The sequence below is a fragment of the Salminus brasiliensis genome, chromosome 16, assembly GCF_030463535.1.
Source record: "Salminus brasiliensis chromosome 16, fSalBra1.hap2, whole genome shotgun sequence".
In the NCBI taxonomy this organism is placed as follows: Eukaryota; Metazoa; Chordata; class Actinopteri; order Characiformes; family Bryconidae; genus Salminus; species Salminus brasiliensis.
Window position 1 is genome coordinate 21,655,360 of NC_132893.1, and position 17,882 is coordinate 21,673,241.

The 17,882-nt window shown below is 45.0% G+C and overlaps 1 protein-coding gene across 2 annotated transcripts in view; it reads right to left on the reverse strand.

Moving 5' to 3' along the window:
• Positions 1–16,582, reverse strand: part of alcama (activated leukocyte cell adhesion molecule a) — an 88,629-nt gene extending 72,047 nt beyond the window's left edge. For both annotated transcript variants that reach the window (XM_072658600.1, XM_072658599.1), the window contains exon 1: positions 16,324–16,582. In XM_072658600.1, the coding sequence (XP_072514701.1) occupies positions 16,324–16,381 (58 nt within the window). In that variant the 5' untranslated portion in view covers positions 16,382–16,582. The remainder of the gene's footprint in view (positions 1–16,323) is intronic.
• Between the last annotated feature and the right edge of the window lie 1,300 nt (positions 16,583–17,882).

Consider the following 17,882-nt stretch of genomic DNA (forward strand, 5'->3'; position numbering starts at 1 on the left):
GGTAATGTCTGTGTTAGCCCATGTGTGAACGAAGAAGGTAATTATTTGGAGAATTCACAGTTTCCTGCTGTGTCTCCTGCAGACGCTACACAGCAGTCACCTCTTACCTAAACTATGCAGAAAATTTCCTGTAGTAGGAACACGTCCGACACTATACGCTGTATGTGTGAAAGGGCAACTCTGGATAATGTCCGGACCTGTTTTTCCAAGTTCATATGTAAACACGGCTTTACAAAATCATATTACTAAATACCAGTTAGCCCCCTCAATACGCCCCAGCTTTATACCACTATAACCCACACTTGGCAATGAGCATGGTGAACTGGGCATGGTCAGTTCCCTGTATCAGTAATATATACACTTTATTGCAGCAGAATCCACTAATTTGTAGAGGTGTCCACAAACTTTTAAACATTCTACATAGTTCTTTCCCAGATTTTCCTGTGATTTAGTTGACCACACAGACACAGTCTTGAATCAGTGATGGTACCCCCACAGAAGGTAGATCCCACAGAACTCAGAAAGTGGAGTTTATTAGTACATTTTTTATGTCCTCGTAGTCTATAATAAAATGCCAAACCTCGAAAGTTCGAATGTGATGCAGTCATCAGTGTAAAATAATAAAAAAGTAAGCACAAAAAAGACATTAGGAACTAAATGTTGGGGAGTAAAATTTACCCATCCATCAAAACATAACCATGTAACTACGTCAATATACCTACTCACCACCCACCTCATGGGGGGGTGTCAAAGGACAGAGTGTGAGGACAACCGCATGACCTCTGCTGTCAAAACCCTGCACTTTGTCCTGACCGCATCCATCAAAAGTTTCACAATGACATTTAGACCCAATGCAAAGTCCCATTGGAGTGGCGGAGAATTCCAAGTGAGGAAACTCAAACACATAGAAGAGAAAGGAGAGAATTTGCTTTTAAAGACGTTCTTTCTTCCCCTAAAAGGGCTGACGCCACTTTCTGTAACACATAGCGTGATTCTCAAAACTCTGGCAAATCTTCAATTCCTCTCTCCTCTGTCCTTTACCCTGCGACCCAGACACAGACGGAAATCCAATATCTTTATGGATGTATCAATTCTTTAAATATGCTTGCCAGAACTGAGCTTCCCAATTGTGTGTCCTTGTTTGCTTTACTTGCCTCCCCACCCTTTACCTTATGTCTTAGGTCTCTCCGTCCGAGGACGTTCTTTCCTTCCGAGGACGTGAGGTGAGGTGCAGGGAGACAGTCGATTCAACAGTGAATTTAAAACAAGCACCGTCGTTTCCACGCCTGGACCGATGCAAAGCCGCAGTCACGAGGCCTGATTGGCCCACACTCTTCAAAATAAAGGTGTTCTTCAAGCAACGCCATGGAAGAACCACTGTTTTGGTTCCATGGAGAACCATGTTTGTAAAAGAGATGTGTAGAGATGACAAAGAACCTTTTAAAGGCTCAATGAATTTGGCCAGTTTAAGGGTTCTTTACACTCACAGCTCTCTGTTACAAACACGGCTCTTCAGGGAACGGAAATGGGTCCTTTTGAGGCCCCTTCATTTTTAAGAGCACAGCAACCCATTTGCCTATATCTGGATACCTGGCAGTGATACCAGGGTTACTGATGCAAATCCTGGGAATGACTCAGCAAGAAAAATGACTAGAAGTTACACAGTCAAGCACCATATTCCCAGAAGCCAAGGCACTGCCATTTCGGACCAGGTGTGGAACGTGGGCTGATGTCTGTAGATTTGCGGGGCATAAATGTAATTATTTCTAACAATTTCCAATTCACAGGCTCAAGGATGGAGGAGAGAACAATCAAGGCATTAATTGGAGTTTTAAGATTCTCCTATCTTTGCATCGCTTCCTCTGCTTCTCTGAGGGAGGATTTAAACAAAGACGGCATGCAAGGAATGGAAACAGGGTCACAGGATTCACAGCTACAGATATGAGACTAGCCTGGAAGTCAAAGTCCTCAGCTTACCCTGCCTGACACCCCTTCTAATGAATGTATGAATGTACAAACGTATGCATGCAGCTCGCCTGGTCCCTGAAGAGAAGTACTGCCAATAGAATAGGACTCTCTGGAGCAAATAATTATGAACCTATTGACACCATGTCTAATGCCAGACATGGGTTAGAGGGGTATAAGGCCCCCAGCACTGAGCTGTGGAGCAGTGGAACTGTGTTCTCTGCAATGACGTTGCTCCCTCCAATCCTTTGGGGATGAGTCAGGGAGTTGGGGATGAGGTGGGGTGGTGATCATCCATCATCCTGACCACTCTAAAGCTCTTGTCAGGAAATGCAATCAAATCTTCACAGCAATGCTCCAAAATCTGGCAGAAAGTCTGCCCTGGACAGTAGAACAACGAATGAGCAGGTGACCCAATACTTTTGTCCATATAGTGTACCCTGCAAACTGCTGAACTGTTACTGTTTTAGGCCTCACTTGCAAACTGCAGCCGCCTGCTGTGTCAGTACTGTAAATTTAATATAACGATATCAACAATAGCAAGCGACACAATTGCACAGCCCTAAGCTAAAAGCTATTTTTATGAACAGCAACAGTTGCTAATGTTCAAAACAAAGGCTTCTTTAGGATCATAAATATCTGTAGTTTAAGGGCACGGAATGAGGGACCTTTTGTTCTGCTGGTCAATTTCATTAAGTAGTGACCGAACTGCGGTCATAAGACCAGTGTGTGGCCTGAATCAAACACATACTGCAGCTTTTGTCTCCTGTACGAAGCGCCAGGGAAGATTAACGCGAGCGCTCGCCGAAAAAATACACAGCCTCTTATCTCGCAGAAACACACCGGAGGTAATCTTTTGGACATCTTAAAAAGTGGGTCCAGAGGAGGGTGAGAGAAAGAGAGATAGAGAGAAAGAGAGAAGTGGAAAGGGAACTCAAGCTTCCCCACCTGTGAATACAACATCCAATCACGCAAGATGCTGTTACGCCACAGGAACAGGCTTTCAGCTAAATGCCTCAAGTATGTGAAACAGGGAGCTATTCCAGGGCTTCTTAAGGAAGGCCTGGTGTTATCTCCAGCAGCTACAAGTAAGACTACAGGTACTTCCTTTTAAGGAGAAAAGAGTAGCAGCTGGAAGAAGTGCTTGGCCCCCTTGGAGGTTCCTTTTAGTCTTAAAGCAATGGTTCAGCCTGCCGCTAATTGAATAACAGGAACAAGCTCTTCCTCACCGTAATTTAAGGTTCCTCAACTTAACAGTACAAATGGAGCAACCTTATAAAAGTCTTATTTACATGGGACTATACATCTGTTCCTGTTGTTTACTGACTCAGTAACAGCTCCTAGTTGGACGACCTCAGGAAAACAGACAGATCAGACGCAGCTTGATCCCACCATAGCGAATTTTTAAGGTGAATGGTCTAGCCATCAACGTTTGAAAGGTCCGGTTCCACAGCTGGGTTCTTTCTTCATTGTTCCAACGCCTGTTCTGCTCCACAATGAAGACCGAGCAGAAGAAAAGCTACGATAGCTTTTTCCAGCTTAAGGAAAATGACCCTGCTGGAGAGCAGTACAGGTCAGACGGAATATTAAAAAGTGCACTGATAGGGACAAAATACCGGACTTCCATTTTTAAAGAAAGAACATTCCAAAGAAAAATGCCATTATAGGGGGTTTCCACGCTACCAGGCAAAGCCATTCCACAGTAGGGATTCCTTCAGTAGAGATGGCACCATACAACTTTTTTCTTCTCTGATATCGATCCTGATATGGAAATTGTGAGTATCAGCCAATATCCATCTGATATCGCTTCTTTAAAAAACTGTCCAGCTTTAAAATCAGCTGTTTTTTAATCAAAGCACTTTGCTTAAGATGCATATCTAATGCTAACCATACACTAGAAGCCTTCGAAAAGACCATCTGTCATTACTCACAGATGATTTTGCAAATACTGAGAATCTGCCATGGTCACTATTCGCAAGACTGCAACTAGATTACCCATCACTCTCCTGGTAGAAATGGACAAGAAGAGAAACTGATATAAAATAAGCAAACACAGCAGCAGCCTTTAAATAAATACATAAAAAAAAAGAGAGCTCACCTATTGGTTTTTTACAATGTCCACATCACAATTTACATGAGCAAAAACTACAAACCTTTTTTTAATGTGTTTATTAAATTTTTCCTTCCCCCCGACTTTAGTACTGGCAATGAATCCAGCTGGTCATAACTCCCCCTAGACTAGCAAAGCTTTCCCCATTAGGAGGGTAAGGACTTACACTGAAGTCTACTCCGAAACATGCAATGCCCGAAACCACTCAAACTGCCCTTAATGCTGCCAATGTTTTCCTTCGATATCGATACTAATATACCGATATTGTGAGTATCAATCAATATCCAGCTGATATATCCTCTTTAAAGAACTACTCCTCACTCATGACAAGCTCAGAGACTTCGTAAACAGTCTTCCAGCATACAGGAAGAAACACACCCCTAACCTGACACCCCACAGTGTGAGCGTGTGCTATTTAGGACTAGATCAGTTCCAGTTTGTCACTGGATCGTATTGGATTCACTCTTTCTCCCTTTGATATCCGAACCAGTGCTGTCTGCTGATACTGGCGCCGATACCGATAAGCCAGCTCATTCCTCTAGCATTGATATTCAGTTCAGCGCTCCTCTGCTTTACCCACTGGAGCTCACTTTGCACATCTGTAACAGTTTAACACTGGACCGATTGTATTTGACCTCTTCTGGAGGGTAATAAATCAATTTCGGTAGAATTTAGTGACGGCTGTCACAGCACAAGAAGAAAGGAAAGGGGAGAAAGAGGGATGCTGCGAGAGCGGGAGCAAAAAAAAAAAGAGAGAGAGGGGGAAAGCACTAGAGAGAGAGAGAGAGAGAGAGAGAAAAGAGCCCAGTGGCAAGACTGATCTAACAAACAGATCAGACCTAAGCTTCGCGTCTGAAGTAAAAGCGTAAAGAAAAGCCCCAGGACCTCAGTGAGAACAGCCAGAAAAGCCCGTCGCTTCATCCTTTCTCTTAGGTGTTCTCAAAGCTCAAAAGGAGCCAGCAAAACACTCCGAAAGTTTGCAGCACAGGAATTTTCGGCCCATGTGGCACGAAAAAGAAGTGTTTTTCCCGAGCTCTGTCCGCAAAGCGTGTGTGATGTAAAAAGAGACAGAGAGAGCGCGGCGGCTGCGTGGGGCGGAATTCCGGGGGCCGATGGAAGGCAGCCTGGGGCTATGAGGCTGGCCTTGCTTGAACAAGTAGAGGCGTACAAACGGAGTCGCTCTCTCTCTGCCTCCCCACACGCTGCGTTCTGAGTGGATGGGGTCTGCTGTACGGCGAGCTCCAGAACCTCCTGTGCTCAAACTTCTCCTCTCTTCAACTCTCTTTGGAACAGTGCAGCCTCAAACACGCGCTCTGATGGCTGGGCCCGAACTCCGCCTGCGTACGGGGGGCTGCGACTAATTTACCGCATGAAAGGATGCGTCTCTCCCTCTGCCTCGCAGGAGCAGAGCGTGGCGACTGGCTTCCATAATCGCTCTCGCCGTAAGGACTACAGAATGCATTAGTGATACACACCAACAACAGCACATTAGCACATGCCGGATCGCGCCACGCTCATTTAACATATAGCGAAGGCTACGTGCCAAAAGCTCTTTAGGTTACAGGTACGTCAACAGTCAGGATTCTGTTTAAAGATTTCACAAATGTAAGGCAAAAATACAAAAATAAAAAAACCATTAACTTCAGATTAATCAGCTTTTCTATCAGCTAATGTTTTGCGCCAATTGCTTGGTGTGATATAGTTCACAGAAAGGGATTACATTTTTTTTTAAGTTGTTAATAGAAGAATTTTGAAGAATATTCAGCTGTAATTTTCCATCTGTAAAACTGTTTTTCCACATTCACCAGGTATTTAAATCAAAATCCCACCAAATTCCTGGATGGGAACGCTGCTGCAACAAACAGTTCCGACTGACCGTAGTTTCCCCCAAAGTCTTTTCCTTAATCTATTAGCCAGCATATCCACCTCCTCCAAGTGGAAAATCTTGAAAGTCTTTCTGGATTTCCGTATTTTCCATCTAGTTCTTTTATGTGCATTTTCAAAATTGGCAAAAAGGACTGGATGGAAAATCTCACTTTAGTAGATCTTTGTTCAAACCATCAATTTTTTTTAAATAAATCCAGAACAAATTATATAAATAATTGGGGAAAAAAAGAGTTCCAACTTTTTGGAGTATCTCCAAACTTGCCAAGGAATGCTTTCTACTACATTTTGAAGAATTAGATGGAGCACCATCTGATACTGAGCCCAATCCATCATTCCAGAGTACATCTGTGTCACATCTCTGTCAGCAATGGGTGCAACGTAGACGGGATGTCCACAAACATTTGGCCATATAGTGTACTTTGAATCAGGCAGTTGTTCCTAACATGTCGATTTAAAACTGACAGACTGTTCTACATTGACTTCCACTGAAAGTTAGGAAGATTTTTTCCTTCTTCTGTAAAGTTGCCGTTTTGGAGATACATGGTTTTTGAGTAACCGTGTCATTATTTTTCTTCACCCAAACTTTGTACAGGAAGTTTTTTTTAAACTGAAGCTATTTTTTTTACTGTGTATCGAGTATCGTAAAAGTGTCACTGTAAGTATCGCGATGTTACATTAATGCCATATCAGCCACCCCTACTGATGTGTCTTCTAATGAACGTCTACAGTTCATGGAAAAATCCTTCACAGTCCTTTCCATTGCACAGGCTCCTAATTTAACCCACTTCACATGGAGAACGTGAGAATGAGATGTTTACGATTAGAGCTGCAAAGACAACCGCCAGAAGCACAGCTGGGTCCTTTCGTTCCACGATGCTAAAAGTTACTGTCCGTTAGCTCTTTAAAAAAATGCTATTTTTACGTTTATTTTTTACAACGCTGGTGTTGCTTCTAAACTTCTGGCCCGTAGCGCATGTGTAATCTTTAATGCGAGCACATTTCTTTTTAATTGGGAGAGCATGTTAACTACGGAAAGCTTAACGACTCCTTCATGCTTGGTTTTATTGGGTTTCCCCTGGCAGGGCTTTAATTAAATCTGGTTGCTCCAGAACGTCCTACTGAACTTGCCCTCCCTCGCTCTCTCTCGAGCAGAGATAAAGCCGTCCATCACTTCTCCTCTCCACGCCCCTCTGCTCCATCACAGGCAACCGTTAAATCATGGCACTAGTTGTATTTATTACCCAGTTTAGGAGAGACAACAGTTCAACCTTCTAAAAGCGTGATTCAGAGAGTGGTAATAAAACCTGGCTCCCAACTTGGGGGTGGATGGGTCTGACCCGCTTTCAATGGTGTTATATACTGCGATAAGCCACGCGGGAGAGATAAATGGCATCGACCTATCCTCCCACCTCGGACAGACGCATTAGGCCAACTTTCCAGACGCAGTGCAATCTGGTCTAACACCATGCCTCATCTCTCATCCGTCAGTGGGAATTCTCGGCTGCTCGTGCCTTTTTTGTCCAGTAATTGCTCTTCACGCCTCTGAAGAACCTGTGAGCTGAAAGCTTTGGATTTCGTTCATTTGGCTCCGCATTTATCATTACAATCCATTGGGTGACTAAGCCTTTGTTCAGTTTGCCTTTAGCCCTTTCTTTCCTAAGTGAGGCCTGGCTCTCTGTGCCCCCCTTCCAAAGGTAAGTTCTTGGAGGCCTGAGGGCAGCTGGAAATCTAGAATGTGCTCGATATTACAGATATACAGTAACTCTATTATCATTTTTGCATGTTTTAAGTAACGTAAAGAACCTTCAGGACTTCTGATTCATGTAATCTCTGGAGCTGACTTGTATAAAGTGTTGTAAAAATGTATTGTAAAGATATAAGTAACATGAAAAAGTGTAAAGTCTAAAAAGTAAGCTTCAGTTCCACCTTTAAATAGTGCCATAGTTGCATTCTGGCAGGTGGAATGCAAAATTCTGGTAAGAAGAAGCCTCGTGGGCACAGCAGTGTTTCTTTAGTGTCATAAATTCAGTGCCACGTTATAAATATGATGGCAGAAATGTGAAATGAGATTATGTGACGGGGTGGTTAAACTTTCACAAGTGAGGCCAGAAAAGCAGAAGATTTCCTTGCTGTTTCTTGGTGAATAGCAAAGGAGAGACATACAAGTGTCTTCTGAACACACACACAGCTCAATTAAGCAGGGCAGCAGTGTGACTGGTACGACCAGCAGATGAACGTGAACCTGACACACGTGTTGCCATGTACAGTAAAAAATAACGTAGGGTTAAAAAGAACAAAAACGCCCACTGTAATCACAAGAACCTTAACAATCAGGAGTCTTCAGACCCCCTTTACTCAGCCAGTGACGTTAGGATCACACTCTCAATGGAAACGTTCTCTAACGGACGGTTACAAGTAGGCCTTTGCTCTGACTGGATGCCCTGTGTTTATGAAAGGACGTCTGTGGAAGTTTTTGCGGTTCTTTTGGACGTCAATTCCATGACTGCACTTAAGGTTTGAAAGGAACAACTTCCTGTTTCAACTGAACGTATGGCACAGAGAAAAAAAAGCGGAGCTGTTTCTGGATCAGCGCCGGGTTCCAAGTGGGAAACGGCCTTCAGATGAATGTGGGCATTGTACAGAAAGAGAGGTAGCGAGAGAGAGTCCAATAGGGTAGGGCGCGCGAAAGTGAGTGATAAAGAGATCGAGAGAGAGAAAGAGAAAGAGAGCAATTAAAACACTAAACATTAACCACATGACCCACTTCTGCTATTCTCTAGTAAGTAGTCTGGCCTTGTAAAAGGAAGCATTCCCATAAAGGTCACAGCTTTGGTCTAGTTCTCACACACACATTCACACACACACAGTGGGACTATGAGCGAGCGAGTCTCAGGTCAGCTTTGCATATTTTATATTATTAATTGAATATGGGCAGTTTGGTACTGTGCCTTTAAGACTTATGGTGATAGATTTTCTCTGTTCTCATTGGCTGTCCTGTACTGTGCCTCATTCAAAAAGCAGCTCGGACTGATACGCATGACTTTAGTGCAAAGGGGCGGAGCTAAACTGCTTAATAGGCTGTCTACACAGACTGTGCTGGTTTACTTGATATCACATGAATTCAAAACAAGCTGTATTCACAGCTTTAGGCTAATTCAATTTTTAATTAAATGGACCCCTGATTTTCACCAATTTCTCAAAATTCTGCATAGTTTAACCCCTTAAAAAGCCTACGGTCCACCACTGTGGATAGTGTTATTACAAACTTCTATTACCACAGAATAGCCCCACCAGTTTCTACTGAAGTCCCTGTAGTTACTGAGAAATACGTCTTTGTGTGCAATAAGCCTTGAAGGGTAAGGGTTTAATAGTTGAGATGTAAACACACTGGTGGTGATGGGAACCAGTAGTCATGAGATCGAAATTACAATTTTATTTACCATCCAATACCTACGAATGAATCTGCTCATGCCTCCTGAGTCTCAGTACCACTGTACCACTGGAACATCCCTGCCTCTTATATGTTTTTTGGACACTTAACATCCACGCCAACAAAAAAAAAAGACATATGGAAGTAGGTGGGCAGTGACGCTTACAACATTTGAAATGGACGTATATTTTTTGGTACATAAAAAGATTGGCTCAGCGATCTAATGCTCTACCACTATGGCCCAGGGGTCAAGAGGTCGAATCCTAAGCCATGTCATCATCAGTTGCCATCCGTGACCAACAGACTCCAAGAGCGCACCACTGTTCATTCCGTCTCCAGGTAGGTAGATGGAGCTCTCTCCCCTCAGGACTCGTAAGGTATGTTGGCCGGCACTGGCGTCTGTTAGCTGGTGCGTTGGAGCTGGGGACCCAGCGTTATCCTCTAAACATTTCGGCTGCCAGGCAATGCCTCATCAGTGGTCGTTCAAGAAGACACGTCCTAGTGTCAGGAGCAACGCTAGTGCAAGGGGTAAATTGCCGAAAAGCTTTATTAAAGGCAGAATAAATGACTCATTAGCAGAGGCAGCAGTGTGAGGTATTCGGTATTAGCACCCCCTGCTGGGCTGGCATTCTCACACTACTGTAGTTGCATCTGCATGGTTGTGTATAGGAAGAGATGTTCAGAAACTGGAGGAAGCAGAAAACCCTACGTTTTCAAAAATATCCAATAATTTTCAAAAATAATATGTGTGGACAAGGCCTTAGCCATTCAATTTTGCAGAGAATTCTACAGAAAGGCTGATGGAATTCCCCTTTTTTCTTATATACATATACTGGTATCAAAAGCGCACCAGCTCCACACACTACTGACAGCTCTGGGACGTCCCGCTGGTTGCTCACATCTACTCACTCCCCTGGTGGAAACACATCCGGAACTGATTTGTGAAACCACTGAACGAGAGAGAGAGAGAGAAAGAGAGAGAGAGAGAGAAACTTTGCCTTCCTCGGTCATGCCCTTTTGGGTTCAAAGCGTCACTTAAGGAGAGCGAGTGGCAGGCAGGAGAGCGCCTCCTCACATGTGGAGAAACGCAATCTGCACATCACAGGCACCATCAAAGCAGCGGCCTCCGAACGGCAAACCAGTTATCGTACGTCTCCATGGCTGCCAAAAAGGTTGGCCGACTTTGAATGTCAGGCTGAATTGATGTGCTCACAGCCTCAGATGGATATTTGACAGGATTTGATTTAAAAGGATGAGGAGAGGGGGGGGAAACCTCACCTCTCCTGATTCGTGACCTTTTTCTGAAAGCAGATATAAATACCAGGACGCACATTAAACATTAATGGAGAAATGCCTCCCGGACAAACAGAACAAGCACTATATCGAAAGGAATAGAAACGGTTAACAAGTAATTCTGTGTTGCTTACATGATCCTGGGAGAAAAATGCTTACCCTCCCTCACTCCCCCCATGGTGCGTCACAGAAATCGCTGTGCCCAACAGGCCTCAATTAGCAGCATTATCTTCCAGGCTGATCAATAGAAGAAGCTCAGGCGCAGGCTGACTTATAACCCAATCCCAAGTAAACAAACGTATAAATAAAAGTTCCACCAGGCGGATAATAGCTGCCAAAAGTGAAAGGGTCCCAGACACGCGCAGCTCCTGAGTTATAGCTGAAGAACAGGTTCGCGAGGATAATTGGACGATCAATGCTTATCCCCTGACCTGGCCATCGACTTCCACATCAATACGTTTATATTAGCGACCGGTAAATGGGCAAGAGCAGCCCAAAAGAGCCTAGTTATGGCTCCTTAAACACCAAGGCATCAACCGTGAGGCAAAATGACACTTCATTAAAGACTGATGGTGGAAGCTCTCGCCTTCTGCTGCGCAGCTCCTCCTGACAGGATCTCTGGCACTCTCGGTACACACTCTTCTCTTCTCAGTTAATTATATCGCACAGGTTTCGAATGCATCTAATTAATTCCTCACTTCTTTTCACGAAAAGCATGCAGAGTCGGTGGCAGGTGATTGGCAGGTGCGAGCGCAATAATTACTACTTTCTAATGTCGACCAAAAAAAAAAAAAAGGGACCTCTATCCGTCCAAAGGGCTGAAGTGTGGAAGGCTGTGGTCAGTGAAGATTTCTTTTGATGGCTATTGATTTTTCTTAAGTGTGCTCTGACATCCAGCCTGGAGCGTTTTTTTTTTTTGTTGTTGTTTTTTTCCACAGCTCAATGGAAAACATGTCGGTCTCAAAGGAACTTGTGCAAGTTACAGCAAATGGAATTATCTCAGGCTTTTTTTTCTTCACAGGTTTCTGTATTTGAGTGAGTTGGAGAAAGGTTCATGGCAAAAAAGGCAAGTTTCACTCAAGCTCAATGCAAAGTAGTTCCCTGTTCGAGGTGTATCAGGAAGCCTGTCACCCATATCTGCTGTCGTGCATCACTACCTGACCCACATGAGTAACCGCATTACAAGGAACAATATGCAGGCCTCTGTTTGTCTGCTGGCTGCCAACAGGGAGTCTTCTCTGTTTGGGACCACACAGTCATCCATCACACTGGAAAATGCTGCTCCTTCCTTTCACAGCAGCGGGGCTGGATCCTGACAACTTTATGATGGCTCAGTGTTTAGAGGCCCTGGGATACTGATCACAAGATTGTGTGTTCAAAACCCACGTCTTCTATGCCTCCACAGTTCTAAGCTTCCTCTCTGCTCCAGAGGTGCCGTATGCTGACAGACCCTGTGCTCTGACCCCTGTTTTTCCAAGCTGGGGTAGGCACAGATAACCAATTTCATTGTAGGGTACAGGAATAATGTCAGAAAAGTATTTACTAAGAGACGTACTAAAGGATTTTGCTTGGCTTCCACCTCTGCCACATGTTAAGCGCTGGTTTAATGGTTGGGATAAGATCAATCTCAACCTGTCAATTCAGAAAGATATGACCCAACCCTGAGAGCCCTAATATGCTGACAAAATAGCAGACAAAGACCAACATAAAGCACTGAGACACTGCAGGCATGATGAAAACAGACCAGGCAGTCCAGTAGAGTGGAAATAGGAGGTGTTAGTGGCGGGGAGTAGTGGTGGGCAGTAGGGGTGGGGAGAGGGGGGGGGGTTGTGGTGTGTGTAGTGGAACAGATAGAATCTATTCACTTTAAATGAATGAATGCTCTAGAGGCTGGTTAGTGTGGCCTGGGCAGCAGGTCCCCCCAACTGGGGCTCCGATTAATCCATTAGCGGATGAGTCAAGAGCAAGCTCAATGGGCAGACAACACCCTGGGTGACAGACTGTGTGGAGTATATATGTGTGTGTGTGTGTGTGTGTGTGTGTGTGTGTGTGTGTATGTAAAAAGAGAGGAGGTGGGAGTTTCTAGGAAAAGGCAGATGCCTCATCTGTCATATGGCCACAGGGAATTTACTGTAAAAGCCATTTCTGAAGACATGGCATTAAGTATGCTTAGGTCTGCCTGGTGACACATCAATAAGTAATGCAGTAATGGACTCATCACTTAAGAGGGAATATGGATGGATGGCCTAAACACATATGGCCGGCCCCAGCAACACTTCAACCATAAACATGACGGATTGATGTTCGGATCCATTTTTCGCCACGCGAACTTGCATGAGGTCTTTGATTTCCATATTTAGTTATTCCGAGCAGCACGAGGCCCTAGAGCAGCGTGCCTCTTCTTTTTATTATTTTTTTTCTTCCAAGCACTCCCACTGACTTGAAAGCAATTCTATACTTTTGCTACAAAGAAATGAATATGCAAATACTAATTAGAGAGCTCTTTTAAGCACACACGCTTCCCTGTTTGATTTCTCATCGGAATTGACAGTAATCTGAAGCAGTCCATGTGTGCCAATACGCAAAGACAAACCATTCGGCAGCCGTATCAAAATGCAAAGGCACGGAGACGGGGGTGTGTGTGTGAGAGGGAGGGGGGGGGCTACTTTCTGCTGACGGCTCACTCTGGCGGCACTGGGCTTTCCCAGCAGAGCCGCATCTAGGCATGGTGAACTTAATGGAATTTAGAATTCCTCACCAAATGCAAATCTGTCTCACCGTCTGCGCGTTCGATTTTCACTTCCTATTTATCACGCTCGCTCGTCCCCTCAGCAGTCAAATGTCATTCAGAATGACATCACTGGAGCGAAACCTTCGCATACGGAAAACAGAAGTGGTAAGGGGTCAAAAATACCAGTGCAGTGTCCCGGTTCTCGAGTCATTAGATGACGACAGGTTCATAGATCGGAAGTCGTCCATCACCCAAAGCACTAGACCTGGCCATCAGTTCTGTGAACTTTGGAAGTCTGACTAATCTTCATTCAAAATGAAGATTAGTCATGGTGTTTACAGTCCAACAAATTAAAACGCGGACTGAAGATGTGATAGGCGGGAAGCTGGCGGCCAAGAAGACGAGGGGGTTTGCTCCTGCGTGAAGGAATTTAATTGAATGCTCAACCTCTGGGCTTACAAGGGTACCAGCAGCACTCTTAATCCTGCCAAACCTTTTTTTTCCAGCAGAGTGCCGGCGTAACTAGCTAACCCCAGAAGCAATGCTGAGAAGACAAGAGCTGCAGGCTACGCAGGCTGAGACCACACCCTTTCTTTTATCAGGTAAGAACCTACAGGTCATAAGCAATCAATCAGGTCAATTACTACAACACTGAAAGACTGCTAAAGGTTTCTTGTTTTCTGAGCCCAATTTTAAACAGCCCTTGACAATTTGGCCTCATAAGGAGGCTGAGGACAAGAAGTCTTTTGGAAAGCCTCATGAGGAGCTTATTTTCCTGCTGTGTGATGAGCTCTGCTGAAGCTCATCATATCACATTTACTGTGATTAAACTGTAACGAGGAGAAAAGGTTCTGAAGAATCTTTCAATAAGGTGATACAGCGAACTACGACTACACACAGCTGTGCAAGTCAAGTCAATCCACCACAGGCAACACATGAGCAGAACCATCTGAAAACGACACCAGCCTACTAGTGGTGAGCCATTGTGTTTAGGGGATGCACAGTCATATCAGAATCATATCAGGCATATCGATTCGTCTATTACACTTCGAAAGAGCCCAACGTTTAGGCGTCCAAATAGATTCGGCCCACATCTAATGACCATTTATCTCGTGGCACATACGTCCATGAAAAATACCAGCCCTGATGCACACCTGCTTAGATTACTGAGCTCTTACTGAGCTGACAAAGGCAACACGGAGTGAAACTGTGCAGCCACATCTAGGCAAAAAGGAAAGCAAGCCACAATGAGGTTTAGATCCATATCTACATCAAGGAAAAAGGTAAAGCATTACAGATTCAATCTGATCATCTGATCATTAGAGGGATTTTTTGATCGCTTATCTCAGGACAAGATTCAATAAAGTGTCCGAAAAACACACAGGAACAAAGCAACAGCCACCTCCCACATTCACAGACACGTCAACATCAGGGTAGGTCTGACCACAGTAATAGCAACTGTGAAACCAAGGAAGAGAGAGAGGGATAGAACCAAAGGGGAAGAGAGAGAGAGAGAGAGAGAGACAGAACCAAAGGGGAAGAAAGAGAGAGAGAGAGAGAGAGAGAGAGAGAGAGAGAACCAAAGGGAAAGAGAGAGAGAGAGAGAAAGAGAGAGAGAGAGAGAGAGAGAGAGAGAGAGAATCAAAGGGGGGGAGAGAGAGAGAGAGAGAAAGAGAGAGAGAATCAAAGGGAAAGAGAGAGAGAGAGAGAAAGAGAGAGAGAAAGAGAGAGAGAGAGAGAGAATCAAAGGGAGAGAGAGAGAGAGAGAGAGAGAGAGAGAGAGAACCAAAGGGAAAGAGAGAGAGAGAAAGAGAGAGAGAGAGAGAGAGAGATAGAGAGAGAGAGAGAACCAAAGGGAAAGAGAGAGAGAGAGAGAAAGAGAGAGAGAGAGAGAGAGAGAGAGAAAGAGAGAGAGAGAGAGAGAGAGAAAGAGAGAGAGAGAGAGAGAGAGAGGGGAAAGTTTGGTAGGGCTGAATCATGTGACATCATGAGATAAGTCAGACAATAGGCTAATGACTGACACTGCGCGGGGTTTCCACCAACACACACACACACACACACACTCACTCGCTCACTCACTTCACCACACACGCGTTATTTTCTCTCTCATAAACACCCCCTGCGTTGTCCCCCTAGTCCACAGCACAGTGTGTCAGAGTTTGTGTGGCTGGACGGGGGGAATACAGTGATAATGCCAGTAACGTTTTTAGACTAAAGGTCGATAGACAAGCACAAGTGTCAGGACTCTCACACCCCCAGCGGCTGTCCCCTCTGCAGCCACACGAAACCGAAAGCCCCGAGCTCCCGGCTCAACAACAACCCCTCGCCCGGTGCTTTCATTTTCGTTCTGCAGGTATTTATTCATTCCCATCAGCCGGTTTGCCCCGTTTTCCCCTGCGACGCTTTAAGTTGGGTTTCTAGTTGGAATTTCCCGGTCCACCTTAAACGGAGCAGCTGTTACAGCCTGGCGCGTGCGACTGCTGTACAGTCGCCAGACCGTCGCCGCTGTATGATTTAAGGTGGACTGGGAGATTTAGCTAATTAACCGCGTGAGAAATGTGAAATGTGAAGTGAACAGGTACACAAGTTCAGCCTCGTCAATTACGGCGTGTTTAGTCCGCGTAGTGGGCTACGGGAAGTTCACACAGGGGTGGTGGTGGGGGGTCCATCACTGTCCACGCACCTACGACGTGTCTGAGATTTAAGAAGGCGCCTTCGAGCTCGAGCGCGTTATAACTCCCGAGGTAGCCGGTGAACCTACTCCGCCTATGAACACTTGTTGATGTTCCTCGCCATAATGAACGAAAACACAAAGTTAGGTTGAAAGACGTAAAGAAAAGACCCGTCTCCTGTCGTTTCACAGCGAAGGGTTCAGGGAGGTCCAGTCCACACTTTCACACAGCCTACCTTGAGTAAACATCGCCGAGGCGAGGAAGGCACCGAGGAAGCAGACAGCGAAGTGCATCCTTCTCGTAGCCGGAGAAGATGAGGAAGAGGTCTCCCGTTTAAGGTCACCTGAGGAGCTGTTTCTGTGTCCGGAGAAAAACCTCGAACAAAACAACGGCGAGGGAAAAGCGCCTCGACTGTCTTTCCACGCAGGTTAACGACAACGAAGAGAACTTTCGATGAGGGGGGTGAACCGCACTGAGAGGCAGCAGCCTGGCTTGTGAGCAGGTGAAGTGAGAGAAGACAGGGGCGGGAGGGGCTTTGAGGCAAAAGAAGCAACGCGACCACACCCCCCGCGCGGATTCCCCGCCCCCAATGCCCACATGCCACGCCCCTCATGCGCTGGCGCTTGTTGGTGGGCGTGTTCTTTCTTCGACGCTCTGGGAAATTTGCAGTGACGTATGGGGAGTTTCTTCACACTGAAAAACTGAGATTTGTAGAGATTGATAACCTTCAGAATATGAAGTTTGACTTTTTGAGCTCTGTTACTGTCAGGGTTTAATACAGGACCAGCCCAACAAAGAGAACACAGGTAAACAAAAACAATACAGTGCTACTTTATACCTACTCTGCTGTAAAGATCAACTCAAGACCAGCTTTTGATGGTAGCTGGTTTTGTTTTGATGGTCAAGGTGATTTATTATCCATTTATTATCCATTTATTATTATTTTTTATATTATTTTTGAATATAAAAACCTACCATTTGCTGGTATGTCTGGTTAACAAGCTTAGCTACTGATCAGCATGCCTTTGTTTAAATTTAATGGCTTAGTATTAGCTGGTCTATCAGTATGGCCAGCTGGTGATCAAACTGGTCACATTTACATTTACATTTAAGGCATTTAGCAGACGCTCTTATCCAGAGCGACTTACAAAAGTGCTTTGCTATTTACCCAAGAAAACCTCAGCTAGTTAGAATAGACCAATAGTTCAAAGATACCTCTAAGCTTTAGACATTACTAAACACAAGTCAATAAGGTGACCATAGTACTCTGCTATTCTCGAAAGAGGTGGGTCTTCAGTCTGCGTTTGAAGACAGCGAGCGACTCGGCCATTTGGACACTCAGGGGAAGCTCGCTCCACCACTTTGGTACAGGACAGAAAAAAGCCTGGACGCTTGTCTTCTGCGGATTTTGAGGGATGGCGGGTCGAGCGGAATCGTACTTGAAGCTCGAAGGGCTCTTGGTGCGGATCGGCTTTTGACCATTGCCATCAAGTATGGAGGGGCTGGTCCGTTCTTGGCTTTGTAGGCCAGCGCCAGGGTTTTGAATCTGATTCGGGCACCTACAGGAAGCCAGTGAAGAGAATGCAGCAGTGGAGTAACATTGAATTCACTGATGCACTATCACTTTGATTGACAAGCAGGTTCAAGCTGGTTGTCAAGCTTGGCCAACGTGGTCAAGCTGGTCATATTGATTGACTTGCAGGTTCTGGCTGGTTGTTGAGCTTGAGGTGGCTAGGTGCCTGATTTTATGCACCTGTGACAATAGGCCTGCATGTAACACCTGAATTGTCCCAA